We start from the raw sequence: 14,305 nt of genomic DNA on the forward strand, positions 1-14,305 counted from the left end.
TTCCCTTTCCTGTAGTGTGTTATATAAGTTCCCTACATAGGGAGTTTCTCTTCCACACACCCTGCCTGAAACGCCTCCATTGGATTCCTTTGTTTACTTCTGTAACACAGTGACATCACAATGTGAGACTTGTACTTCTGTTGTTCAGTGCTCAACACATTGTAAGTGATAGGCTATGGGGCTGGACATCTCTGGGCGGTTGAACAATAGGGCCCCTTTAAAAGAAGAAATGTTCATACCAGAAAGAGTCGAAGTTGCACACTTAAAGGTGGGGTAGGTAAGTTTGAGAAACCGGCTCGAGTTAACCTTTTTGTTATATTCCATGGAATTACAAAACTACCTACCCCACCTTTAACTGAGGGAGGTTTAGAAATCATTTGTGCAAATAAGAAAGACTGTGGATTTGTAAATCATCGCTTGCATTCAAATGATGTTAGAAGAGAATTTCTTCTTGGCCAGTATTGACAGGAGGAATGATTACAGCATCCAGTATTGCAATGCACATATGGGAATGTCAGTATTGTATTAAGATAGACTTGGAAGATATGTGAACCCATTCCATAAGGGAGCTCCTCATGCAACCACAAAATGACTACAGAAAATCAACACAAGATTTCCCTGAGAGTTTACAAATGGAAGCAGATTAGAGATGATCTGACGCCTCACCAGAACAAGAGCTTCTTCTGATCATTCTCCAGGTCTAAACATGAACCACCGTGTTGTGTGTTATTTACAGACTGAGGATGATATACTCCACACACCATTGTTTCTTTTGATTTCATTATTGAGAGTTTTTAACAATACACTGTACCTCTAATCCTTTGGGTAAAAAAAAGAGGAAATAACCTGAGAAGCTATGCTGATAGAACTCAGAACAGAAAGGAAACGACAAGCTTTCAGTCAGCTCGTGTTGTTACTACTGCCTGTGACACACACAGAGCCAACAGAGAAAGCGGGAGAGACATAAAATGTTGTTGTTTGAAAGCTTTTGTTTGCTGTGGGAACACTCTAATTATTTTGATTAGTATTTAAACATTGTTGAGGCCAGTTTTTCCCTTTTGCCTTTTCCCAACCGGCCTACTCTCCTCTTTTGCTAGCAGACATTGTGAGGGGGGTTGGTTAGACAACAAATTAATTTGCCTTCTGGGTCTATTTAGTACAGCAGGGATGTTGTGACTCAACAGTTTTGTCTACAGAAAATACAACTTAGAGAAATGTAGCAGGCAGCATTGTTGCCAAAGCGTATCTATCCCAAATACACAGAACGACAGATAGGTAGACAAAAATAGCAGCAGCTTCACACACCCTTATTCTCTGCATGTGTGCTTTATGCACCGTTAAAATGGTGTGTGTGTGAATGGATGTACGTATCAGGCACCTTCGAACAATAATAGCTGCCATGCTAAATGAGAATGATGAGATGTACGGGGGGGTGATCAAAGGAATACTATTTACAACCACTCTCATCCTGCAGACTTGACGATCCACTGTAAGCACACTCTACTGTACAGGGAACGTCTTCCATCACGCTTTTACTGCCCATCACCGCAGCTGTTAGACAGGGGAGATGGCAAAGCTTTTAGCAAACTGAGATACCGCCCTCGTGCTGGACGGCGTGTATGGGCAATGCCATCAGAAAAGTGAATGACTGGGAGAGATAAGGGAAATGGAGGCTGAGGAGAGAAAGGAGATGAGAGAGAGGGAGGTGGAGGGGGGATAGGTTGATGTCTGCCTGCCGGCTGTCAAAGGTAAATGCTTCAGTTAAATGGAAACTGATATCACGCAATTCATTCAAGTTCTTGTGGAGAGTTTGAGAGTAAAACTCAGTGTCCTTAACTGTGGAGAAAAGAGAAAAAGGAGGTCTTACCTGGAGCAGCCAGTAGCACCTGCGGTGGAAGGTGGGGATGATGGAGGAGTGGACGTAGCAGCCATACAGACACTGGAAGAAAAGAAGACAAGGGAGGACATTAGACTAGAGTACAGACACCAGGCTGACAGTGGTGTAAAGTAACTAAGTACATTTACTCAAGCACTGTACTTCAGTACCATCATGAGGTACTTTCTTGTGATTTTCAAGTTTTTGCTACTTTGTGCTTCTACACCACTATTTTCTGAGGTAAATCGTGTACTTTTGCTGCACTAAGTTTATTTAGTACCTTTAGTTACTTTGCAGACTTTGATTAATAATGTGAAATATAATCAATACTTCAATTAGTTACAACTAGAGTAAATCCAAAAGCTCGTAACAGAGTATTCCTACACTGTAGTAGTTCTATTTTTACCTAAGTACAATACCTAAGAGATCTACTTCTTCCACCTCTGCAGGTGGAGCAGGACAGCTGTGACCTAGTGTCCCACATTGACCTGCTGCCAGATGGTCAAGCTATTGTTCTTGGAAACAAAGACTGTGACCTGGAAGCAGGAAGTGGAGGGGGTTAACCGGTGAGCCCCTCAGCACCGTTCTCCCAGCATCCCCACATGACTCCTTCCTTCCCGCATGGAGAGAGCCCCTGACAGAATGATTCAGGTGCTACAGAGTCCGACCCCCCCCCTCCATCACCCCAAAGGGCACCCCTGCACATAACTAAAGCACAGTGTTATTAATATCCTTATCGTAAACAGATAATACTGGGCCTGGGGGCTCGTTACCCTGGATAGCGCTAGAAAGGGCCGATAACGCCTCCCGGTATCTGGCAGAGTGGCCAGGAGACATTTTTCACCAGCCGGCAGCAGAGGCAAACGCAACAAAGCACCGTGCAGCGAGGAACAGGAGCAAGGCAGCACTTATCCTCCTCCTCAATCCTTCTCCCGGAGACCCTGGGCCCCAGCTCCCAGGTGACCCAGAGGGATTGCTAGCCTGCTCTTGCTTGTTTACAGCCGCAACAAGAATCTACAGCACTCTCCCCCAAACCCCAAACCCCCACCTTATATAGGAAATAGGCTGTCATCTTTGTGCGATACAATATTTGAGAACAGTGAGGGTAGGGTGGATTGCACTTAAGAAAGGGAGCTGGGCTCTTCGAGGAATAAATCAAACAAGCAGGTCGGAGGGTTGAGCTTCACTCCAATCCACTTTGGTATAACTGTTTGTTGAGAAATGAGGAGAAATAAAAGCTGGAGTGATACACGCACTGTTAGCGAGAGGGTGTGCATGTACAGTCATGACAAAGGTTCATTATTCTGAAGCTCAATAAGTTAAGGCGCTTTTCCTTTCGCACTGTGAACTGGTTAGGAGGTTGGAAACGGTGCAGGAATGGGGGAAGGGAATAGGGATGGAGGGCACCGGGCCATTGGGCTACATTGCTTTGAGGACCATGTGATGACTATGTGCCTCGAGATGTGTTATGTGCCAGTCTTGTTTACCTAAAGCCTAGTTAAAAAGAGCAGAGCCTGCAGTCTGTATAAAACACCCACATCAAACTGCCTGATTAATGTCACAAGATATCCACTGCACAGCTCCACACTGGGCACATGGTGAGAAACACATTACAGAGGTAAAAAAGAACAAATCACACAGTATATGTATGGCTGTGCGTTCAAATACATTCACAGACATCTTACGACCAATTTCAAAAAACAACAAAAGTCACATCGGCTTCGACTCTTTCTCCAGGTGTTCCATTGTTCCGGTTGCATCTTTTGTGAACCGGTTTCTATGCTTCCAAACTCTGCGTGTGAGTTTGAGATAGTGAGAGCATGCAGACTTCGTCCCGTTCTTATTTTTTTGCTGTAGACTCATCCATTACAGCTGTCTGAAATAGGATGTATGCCTCCTCCCTCTCCCATAGCTCTACCATCCATTACTCCAAGCTGGCAACGGACAGACTCTGCCTCCCACTCCCACAGCACACTGAACATCACATTACTACAGTGAACTAAAACGGCTAGCAGCTCACACATTTCTCCTGTGCGGTTTTGCAGTTATTTGTGTCATAAACTATACTTTGTGCATTTTAGGGGGGGAAATAGGCAGTTGTGATGCAATATGTTATCGGCTTATAAGGCATTGAACTGTTTATGCTGTTGCAATATTTTTGTGAAAGATGCTTACAAACAGAAATGCTGACATTCTGCCAATTCAATATTTGACTTTAAAAGCTAAACACAGATAAAACAGTACCTTTTTTGTAAGATCACTTTTTGGGGCTTCGTGCCTTTAAATAATAGCAGCCCTAGAGATGAAGGGGGAGAAAGAGGGGATGACATATACCCACCCTTCATAACTCAGGCTTCCCGCTCTGTTTTCACTGCCAGAGAAAATGCCAGATTTTTTAATATGCTACTTATGTGCTAAATAAACTGGCTGTCTTGTTAATTCTGATTACTAAGAGTTTATTGATATATCATGGTTAATGCGGCTCTAGCCTAAAGCGCTTGGCCCACTATGAGTGTGCCGTGGTGGCTGTGTGCAGCTGGATGAGGCGATGGCATGTTCCTCACGATTGACAGGTGGGCCAGTGCAACAGGCCTCTGTGACTAGTGCCACTGGAGGTTGAATAAATTAGCCCCCAGGCTGCTTTCCCCTCCCTCTGTTTACTCCATTTCTCAACCACACCAAGCAGCGTGCCAGACAAACAAGCAGCTTAAAGCATAACACAACTGTTGCACCCGTCAGTAACGTTATACAGTAGGCTTCAAACTCACATACACACACATAAACGTAATCTTGTGCACCCTCACCCTTCCATCCAGCTACCACCCACTCACACATACACACAGAATTAGACAATGAGTTTTTAAGCACTAAACTACACTCACTCAGTAACACAGAAATATTAAAAGAACCTCACATACATACTTTCACACTCATGCAGGCCCCCTTACTGTATGTACACAGACAATAATAATAGACCGAGATAGAAAGGTTGGCCGAGACTCTTTTGATAGCACAAGCACGCCCACATACACAAAGCTCATCACACTCCAGCGCTTATCAGTAATTCAAGACGCATATCAGTTACTGGTGTTTCTGCTGCTCTCTGCATGCTGAGCGTCTGGGTGACAGAGTGACGACAGCAGAACCATTATTTGCTGTCTTTGGGCTGTGACAGATGACAGCACATCACAGGGCAAGCAATTAAACTGTAATTATAGACACATACAGACATATTCTCTCATTAAAAGTGCAGATTCCCAGTGTGTAATTTTGAAGTGCCGACACAAAAACTGCGAAAAACAAACAAATAGGTGTGCCGAGTATGCACACATACACAAACATTACCAGATGTGAAATTGTTATTGGTCTAATGTTTGGGGTGCAAATGAGACACAATTGAACAACGACACACAACGGTTTATAGGAGTATTCACAGGGAGCCATAATGTATTCATGCGCTGTCACTGCAGACAGCAGGAAAAGAGAGTTACAGCGACGTGTGTCCTCCAAAGTCAGACACTGATGCAGCAAATTCATTTGGTGTTGTCACTCAAGCGAGCGGCCAAGGCAATGAAACTCTTGCTCTGCCCAATGAGAGGGTATTATCGTCTGGCCTGAACACGCCCCCACTTGGGGTCTTAAAGCGGTCCTGAGTGGAGCCCGATCGCAGATCACACGGGGCCAGCAGGCCAGACAGCGCAGTGATAAACAGTTTGGCCTAAATAAAGCCTTCACATAAAGGCAGGGCCACCACCGGTACCTGTCCTGCCTCGAGAGGCCACCGCTGCCCCTGGCCTGCCAGTTGCCTGCCAGTTGCCCTGGCGACACCTCACTTACATTCATCCATCATTGATGACAGGTGTCAGGCACAGCTAGATGGGTTAGCAAAATGCAAAAAGTCTGTGGTGGCAAAACTGGCAAACAGACATGCCGTTATAGTGAGGCTGAGAGAGAGGGGAAACTCTCTCATTAAAACCATAATGATGTGTGAAGACAGTCCTAATTAGAGCGTGGCACCTTATTTATGTTGGCAACTTGCTGTTTTCTTGCAGTGATGCAAACGTCTTACTGTCAGTTTGTCTGATATCTGTCAACACACATGCACAAACACACGCAGCAATACGGTGCATGCATGGGCAACATGCCTGGCATTTTGAATCCACTTTTCCTTATTTTTTAAATGACACCCTACCTGCCTAGACCCCAGTTAAAGTCAATCATAGTACCAGGAAAAATAGATAGTTCTCTCATTAAATCATGAATGACTTGTGTGTCCATTAACGATTCCTTATCTAACGTTTGTTCTCACATTTCATCACCCTGTATATAAATAATCTAAAGTCTGATCTCATATAAAGGTTTCAACACTCGCTGTATTGAGTGGCTTGCTTTGCACTATTATAAAGTTGTCGACATGGACATCCAACTGGTAAAGTCACGTCTGGCTCACTGCTTCATTAGAGGGAACGCATCATTTTCAGTGTGTGTACTACTGTTTGTGCATGTTTTTATATGTCTGTTCACATGAACGCCCAGGGCAGGTGATTCAGCCCGGGGCGCAGCAGCATAAAGAGTTCAGGCAGCAGCCAATCAGGCCGTACTATCAAACCCCATCCGAGCAGGGAGCGCAAAATCCATACTCAATAGAGATTCATGGACCATGCAAGATTCAAGCTACTCTGGTCATTGACAGCATCCATGATGACTATTGATCAACCAGCGATTTCTGGCTCTATACAGACGTGATTAGATGACGTACGGCTGAAAAGTGCCACTTCCAGTTTGGAGGATGAGCTCATTTTCGACTGATACCAAAATGCTCTGCGTTTCACCTGCTGCCTTTACAGTCAGCCGCTCTGCTCTGCTCTCTCCAATCGTTCAGCGGGAATCTAATTATCTGTAGTGTCTGGTAAGGTGGCACTATGCCCAGAATGCCCATAATACAAACTATCTCTTGTGCATTTTTTGGATTTAAACAGAAAAGCACAGCTCCTGTATGGCTGGCACAATGACTGGGGCTTTGTTGCCAGCCTTTGCTTTTTCTATTAAGATTCCTCTTCTTTATACCCCTTTAAATGAGCCACTACTTGTAAAGTTGTAACAGTATAATTCTTCAGTGCATCTGAAGACTTAAGCAACGGTTGATGAGACATTATACATAATAAATCAAAAGAGGCTTAGATTTATCTCCCCGGTCCTCTCCGTTGGACCAGCTGCAGCCTCTAAATCAGTCAAAACTGAACGGGCTACAAAATGAATTGGCAGACTACGCCCGAGCTGACGAAAAGAAAAAGAAGAAAAGCAACACTAAATTCCTCAACAAAGCAATACAAATGATGCTCTAGAAAAATGCATGTGTTATGGAAATGGCCAGCTCTAAAAATAGCAAACTCATTGTAAAATAGACACAAACAGTTGATAAACAGGCCCTGAGGAGGAGAATTAATTAGCCACGCTGGACGGGTAAACAGAGCTATACATCAAGTTCAAGAGGAAAACAATAACAGGGTTGAGGCAGTTGGAGAGGAAGCCCTGACCACTTGCCACACAAAAAGCACTGAGAGAGGAAAGAGAGGAAAGCCATTTCAGGGAGGAGGATTGTTGAGAAGTTGGTAGGCCTATATGAGGGAGAGATGAGAGTGGAATAAGAGACAGAGGACGAAAAAGAAGAATACAGAAAGAAAGACGACGGGATTTGGATTTACAGCCGGTTTTTTTGCACATGCCAGAGGAAACTCATGCACATGCCCATGCACGTCTGTCTCCCTGACTGAAGACATGGTGTCTGTTGATGCTAACGCTAGCCAGCTGGGCTCACGGCCAAAGGCATTAAGTGGAATTGAATTCCACCAAACTAGCTTTAATCAGCAGGTTTTTAAGGTTAGAATTACTCTCCCTCTCCTCCAGCCCGCTGGCCAAGGTTAAAGCAGACATCGGCAGGGGCTGGGCTCAGCTAATGGGATGGAAGGGTGGCACGGGGCCTACGGCATGCCACCAAACACTGACACACACACACTGACACACAAAGGTGCAAACACATCTACACGCTTTACTGTATGCCAAGTCACGCCTGCAAAATAACAATAAAGCACATACGCCTGGAGAATAAGAACGTTGACCTGTGTGTGATTGTAAAGTATGGGTAAGTAAATATGGCAGAAAGAGTCAAATGCATTTATGTATAGTTCTCTCTAAGTTTATTGATTAATTGATACCAAAAGTTGTAAATAGGTGTAAGAGTAAAACGATGGAGTCATGTCATAATGTATAGGCTTTATAGACTTCACCATCTGTGTCTGCATATCAGACCTCAGGCACATTATACCATTTTGGTTAACAGCGTTCTGTGGCAAATGCATTTAGAGGGTACATACATAAACACATTGAATGAACACACTTGACCAGTTCTCTATTGCTGTGGCTTCGTCTCTACTGAATGTCGCTCTGTATAAAAGGCGTATTCACTTAAACACGACCGTTGAAAAACATTAACACAAAAGGAGAGGGGAAAGGACTGGACGAGTGAATACATCAGGCTGTTTTTTATACTTTACAAAGAGCCAGTAAAAGCCTTGCCTTGGCCCCAGCCTACAACAGGGGTCAACACATTGATGCCTGTCAACAAAGCAAAACTCAGAAACCTTGCGGCGCTACTGTCAGCTTCTCAAAAGTCAAACTGTGTTTCTATAGTACCCACACTATGACGGAGGCCAAGACCGCGTAGCAAAGGTTCTCTTTTCACTTTCCTCAAACTCAAGTCATATTTTTTTCTTATCTTTTCTCCTCTCTTCAACTGACTTTGCCCGACACATAAAAAAAGGGCCTTACTTTGGAGATGTACTACAGATTGAATTAGCCCAAAGTCGAGTCTTTCTTTCTGAAATTGTAATAGCCTGTTTTGGAAATTTAAGTCAGCTGCATCTTGATAAAGCAAAATAGCTTGGGTTAAAAGTCCATGTGAGGCGTTCATCCAATTATCCTAATGTGAGGGATCACAGGTTACAAATGGATGTTAAGTATATATGTAAAAAGGTAAAATGGAAAATGGAAACCAGTCATTATCTCAAGGCACCATTTCCTTATCATCTAACCTTAGAGTGGACTTCTAGATTGCCTGTCTACAATCGCTATGTAAAAAATGTCTCGCAGTAAAAAGAGTAATGAGCATCTGTTTGCATTACGGGCCCGGGGCTATCAACCAAGACAGGCACTTCATTCCATTAAAAGATGGAGTAATGGATACTGCAATCAGCTTATCGTGCCTGAGTTTAAAGACAAAGGGTCACAGGTCAGGTTTTAGCTGTCATTTTTAGTGGGTGGGAAACAGCTGAGTCTAGAAAGACTTTCCAGTAGCCGGTGTCTCCTTTGCGCTTACTCAAACCCAAATGCATTTGCTGGAGAAGGGCCAAAAGTATAACAACACAGAGCTTGGATATGACTTCACGTGTGCCAACATTGAAACAGGGATGGATGTGGATAAGATGCAAGAGAACAGATGACACTACAATATGTATTAGGTATAAAGAAAATGTATCTTTAATCCTTTTTGTTTACATTGCCCTCAAAAACTGAGCTCCTTGGGTCATGTCCTGTATTCCAAATGAAATCATTGAAAAAAGCCTCACATGGTGAGACTGCTGCTGCTTAATAAACATATATGGCATTGTTTGAGTCTGTATGACCGCCCATTAACCTTCCCTTGTGTTAGCTGAGGTAGGGATAAAAGTGGCACTGTGTGGAGAAGGGGACCACGTCCTCTGCATTAATGAGAGCAAACCGTCCAACCCACTGTTTCCCCCTAAAACACACACACACACACGGCGGAGACCTGCTGAAGATGACATCACAGGCTCAGCCTCCCTGCCGTGGGTTATGCCAGGCAGACATGCTGCCTAATTGTAAGAGAGAGCTCAGATTTGTAATGCTCCACAGTTCTGTTAGGGCTGATTAGCGAAGGCTCACGGCTTCTCCTCCTGCCGTGATCTATAGGCACTCCAAATTTCCAATATCTCCGGTGTGAGCAAGGAAGAGCTGAGAGAGACTGTAAATCATGACAAGTCCTACTGAGCGGAGGAGAGGAAACAGGATGGATGGAGGGGGAAAGGGAGAGGGTGAGCAGAGGAGGGAGATATTCAGCTTGTATGGAAACATGAAGGGATAGAGGAATTGAGAAAATTATTGAGGGACCGAGGTGATGGGAGACGGAGTGATGTGCACATATAGAGGACGGAGGAGCAAGCATCAGGGAGACATGAGAGAGTTAAGGAGGAGAGAAGAGAGGAGAGGAGATATGATTACCGAGAAAACAGGAAAAAATTCCGACGGCGAGAATGAGACAGAGAGTGTGGAGCAGACAAAGAGGAGAAAGAGCATGGGGGAAAAAGGGAGTGGGAGGACAGAGAGACACAGAGAGAGAGAGAGAGAGACAGAGAGAGAGAGAGAGAGGAGAGGATAGAACGAATGCTAACAGGGAGCCCAAACCCAGTACTGAGGCTTTATCCTTCACAGGCGGAGGAGCAACAATCGCAAACACATTTTCTCTCGCCCTGGCCCTAAGAGAGATAAAAAAGCAATTTGTATTCTATTCCTATTCAGCGTCGCTTGGCCTGTTTCTCTGCCTGCATATTTGTAAACACAGCTTTGTCAGAGCAGCTTAATCTTCCCAACACAAACACAGACTACAGGAAGGAGGGGAGAGAAAGGGTGAGGAGGGAAGAACAGTGATGAGGGGAGAGGAGGGTAAAGGACATGTGAGAAGGAGAGAAGGGTAAGAGGATGAGGATGGGTAGGGAGGTTTGTGGAACAACAGAGGGTCATACAAGAAGCTGGGCAGGGCACCAGGCTTCAGAAAGCATTTCCGTCTTTGCTGCCTCGGGTTGCCCCCGTGTCACACTCTGAAAGTCCCTATTTGTGACATACACACACACACACACACACACACACACACACACACACACACACACACACACACACACACACACACACACACACACACACACACACACACACACACACACACACACACACACACACACACACACACACACACACACACACACACACACACACACACACACACACACACACACACACACACACACACATCATTGGTTGACCCATTCCCCTCCTGTCGCCTCTTCCCTCTGGCAGAAAGTCCAACAGGCTGGATTACTGACAGAAGCAAAAGAACAAGCGTTCCTCGTCATATGGCCGGGATGTGACAGATGGAAGAGGCGGGCCCTCGTGCTTCCTTAAATGTCCCCATGCTTCTATTTAGTGCTTATGCTGCACATTTAGCCTGTCATGGAGCTTCCGAAACGCACTTCCAGGTTTCAGGGGAACCAAAGTCCACGTTCTGAACAGGCCAAATCACAGTCGTGTGGAAGGACAAACACATCACCGCGAGCGAATATACGACAAGGCAGAGAGAGTGAAAATGAGAGAGGGAGGGAGAAAGAGAGCGGGCTTGGAAGTGGCGATCGTCTGGTTGCACATTCGCTCACAGAGGCGTGAAATTAGGCAGAGCGACACCTGCCATTACGCATTGCATTAAAGCGCACCAGGTTCACCCCCCTCTTTGGCCTTCCATACTGTCTGTGTCTTTCTCTCATTCTATTTCTCCGTACTGTGGAACCTCTTTATTATGGCCCTCAGTGCCCAATTAGAGACTGATAGCTGCCCCCATCCACTCCCAACACTGCGGGGAAGATGGTACTCCACTTCAGAGCGTGGCAACAACCTTCATCAGCTTCTGTGCACTTCTATTCCCCGCTCTCCTCAGCCCCCCCACTCAGCCCCTAGCACACCCAATTTAACCATTCGGGCTCAGCGGCCGGATTAGCTGGATTGAGAACAATGGCAGTAATGACATCGATCATGGGGGGTACTACTGAAACTGCAGAAAGCTCACCCAGGTGTTATATTCATATCCTCTGTGGAGTATGTGACTTCAATAAACTATCAACACAGCATTTAATACAATAATAATAAAAAAGCTGGCTGTGGACCCAATTCTTTGTTAACACACATACCCTTGAGTTTGGGCATATCAAGGTTAGGAAAAGGTCCCAGTCATCACACTGAAAACAAATGTTTATTTTTTCTGGTGCAGTCAGCTACACACTTTATATAACCAGAGGTACTTAGGCATAAACAGTATTGAAAAAATGTTGTTGGAGTGCTGAAAAAAGTTTGTACTTTTTTGGCTAGAATATGAAGACATGTCCACTATTGAATAATAATTAATTTGTACTCCACTTCAGATGGAAATAAAGGCAAAAAACGTTGCTCATATTTCTGACTGTACTTGTTTTTGGGAGACAGAGAGCCCTGCAGACAGACACAACAAACACACCAAAGATGGATTTGGAGAGACAGGGATTGCCACAAACAGACAGAGAGACAAGCAAAGAAAGAAAGGGTGAGCCACAGACACACAGCAGGCAGATGGAGGAGCCTGAGAGCCCTCGGGCATCCCTGTGATGAAGACAGTGGGGAGGGCAACTGAGGGAGTCCATGTTATGTTCGGATTCTGATGAAGAGGAGGAAGGGATGGTGGTTGGTTACGGAGGGTGGGGTAGCCAGACAAAACGAGGGAACGGGAGAGAAAGAGAGAGAGAAAAATCAGCCACTGAGCCAAAAAGAGGGAAAGGAAAGCAAATGAAAAGTGACACTTTAATTCAGAGAGCTTCTTCTGCCTGAGTTATTATGAGATGTTTGTAAGCTGGCTTGTTCATGCATCTCCCCTGCCTGGCCCCGTGCCTGGCTCCCCTCTCACTGAGGGGACCTGTGGCGCTAACCTGTCTCTATCTGAGCCGCACAGCAGGGGACAGCAGTCTGCCACCAACCTCTGCTTTGATCCTCCCACTTCACCATGGCTGCCTCGCTGCCCCCCCTCCCCTCCTTCCCTCATTCCTTCCTCCACCATAGCTCATATGCAAAATGTCTCTCTGTGTCCTGTTGCTGCTTTGATATGGCCAAAGTCCTCTATACTCCCTCCACTCTTAATTAATTACGATAGCTCTAATCTGGAAGAAGGAGGTTCGCTCTGGCTTCACAGAAACACTTCTGGACACAGCGGTGCACTTGTGCTACATGTGAGGATAACCACTGAGAGGAGAGAGAGAAGAAAGAACCGGACAAAATACATTAAATTAGGGCTGTCAAATATACTGTAAAGCCTGTGCAAAAGTCATCCTCACAGGACTTGCCATGTCATGTAAGGTTAATTACCTAAAACTAAACTTTTTTTGCAAATTTAAAGAAAAAAGCAACGTGGTTGGTTTGATTTCCTAAGACCTAAACTAAATTAAGAGTTTGCATTTTCAGTAAAATGCGGGCTCTGCACGATCGGCAAATCACCAATATCCCTTTATACTCGAGCAATGTTTTCACATTTCCTGTAAAATCAATGTTCAAATCCGCTGTCCAAATTAATATCAAAGCGAAAGAAACAGCAACTGTGTGATGGGAAATCGTCGCATAATAAGCTGAAATTTAGCAAGGAACAGGAGAAAAACACAGAGATTAAATCTGGTTGCCAAAGAACTGCAACGTCAGTAGTATGGAAATATTTTTGGCTACATAAAAGTTGATCAAAAACAGGTATTTGATATTTAAATATCCCAAAAACGACCATCCCTTGTTTGACTGTGTTTCTATACACCGATTGAATGTATATGTATAGATGTGTATGCATGATCACATGTACAGTATGTGTGTCTGTGTATTGTATGTATATATGTATGTTGATATGTATTCATATATACATGTGTAGACATTTGCCATTTCAAACAACCCCTGTGTACTTTTTCATTTTTATTTTATTTTGATTAATTTTGTTTGCTATTTCATTTGTCACTTTCGGGTCTCTAAAAATATATGATTTGAAAAACTGTACTTGTATTATAATGTGACCCCAAATAAATAAAGAATAAAAAAAAAAGGTAATTGTCTTCCTGTAGTGAACATAATTTGGAGAAACAAGAAAAAGGCACAGCATTCTCTTCCCATATCGTGCAGCGGTAGCGGTACCTAAAGCAACGTATGTTCATCAGAAAGAGATGCACACAGATGTAAAGAAATATCAAGAGAGAGGCAGTGAGTATTAGAGCCCCAAGGAAACCAACACTAGGAGAAATCAAAATGGGACTGAGACAGACTGAGTGAAATGATTTGACATTCCAGCAAAGCTTGGTGTTTGACGATGGGAGCCTGACCAGGGTTTGTAATTTCAACTGTAGTAGAGGGAAGGCCATGGGGGCTGTTATGGGCCTGAGCAGCAGCTAGGGAGCAGACAGATAAAGGAGACAGACAGATAAAGGAGGCAGACAAATAGAGGATGGGAATTGTAGGCGCACACAGATACATGGGCGAAAGCGTACCTGAAGTACCAGACAGGTACAACCTGGCAGCCCAAACAGACAAGCA

The 14,305-nt window shown here is 44.5% G+C and overlaps 1 protein-coding gene across 1 annotated transcript in view; it reads right to left on the reverse strand.

Moving 5' to 3' along the window:
• camta1a (calmodulin binding transcription activator 1a) overlaps positions 1–14,305 on the reverse strand; it is a 151,462-nt gene that overhangs the window by 52,528 nt on the left and 84,629 nt on the right. Inside the window, exon 3 of the mRNA XM_010787918.1 lies at positions 1,868–1,939. Coding sequence (XP_010786220.1) covers positions 1,868–1,939 — 72 coding nt within the window. The remainder of the gene's footprint in view (positions 1–1,867; positions 1,940–14,305) is intronic.

Source organism: Notothenia coriiceps, unplaced genomic scaffold (genome assembly GCF_000735185.1).
Source record: "Notothenia coriiceps isolate Sejong01 unplaced genomic scaffold, NC01 NC01_scaffold00031463, whole genome shotgun sequence".
NCBI lineage: Eukaryota > Metazoa > Chordata > Actinopteri > Perciformes > Nototheniidae > Notothenia > Notothenia coriiceps.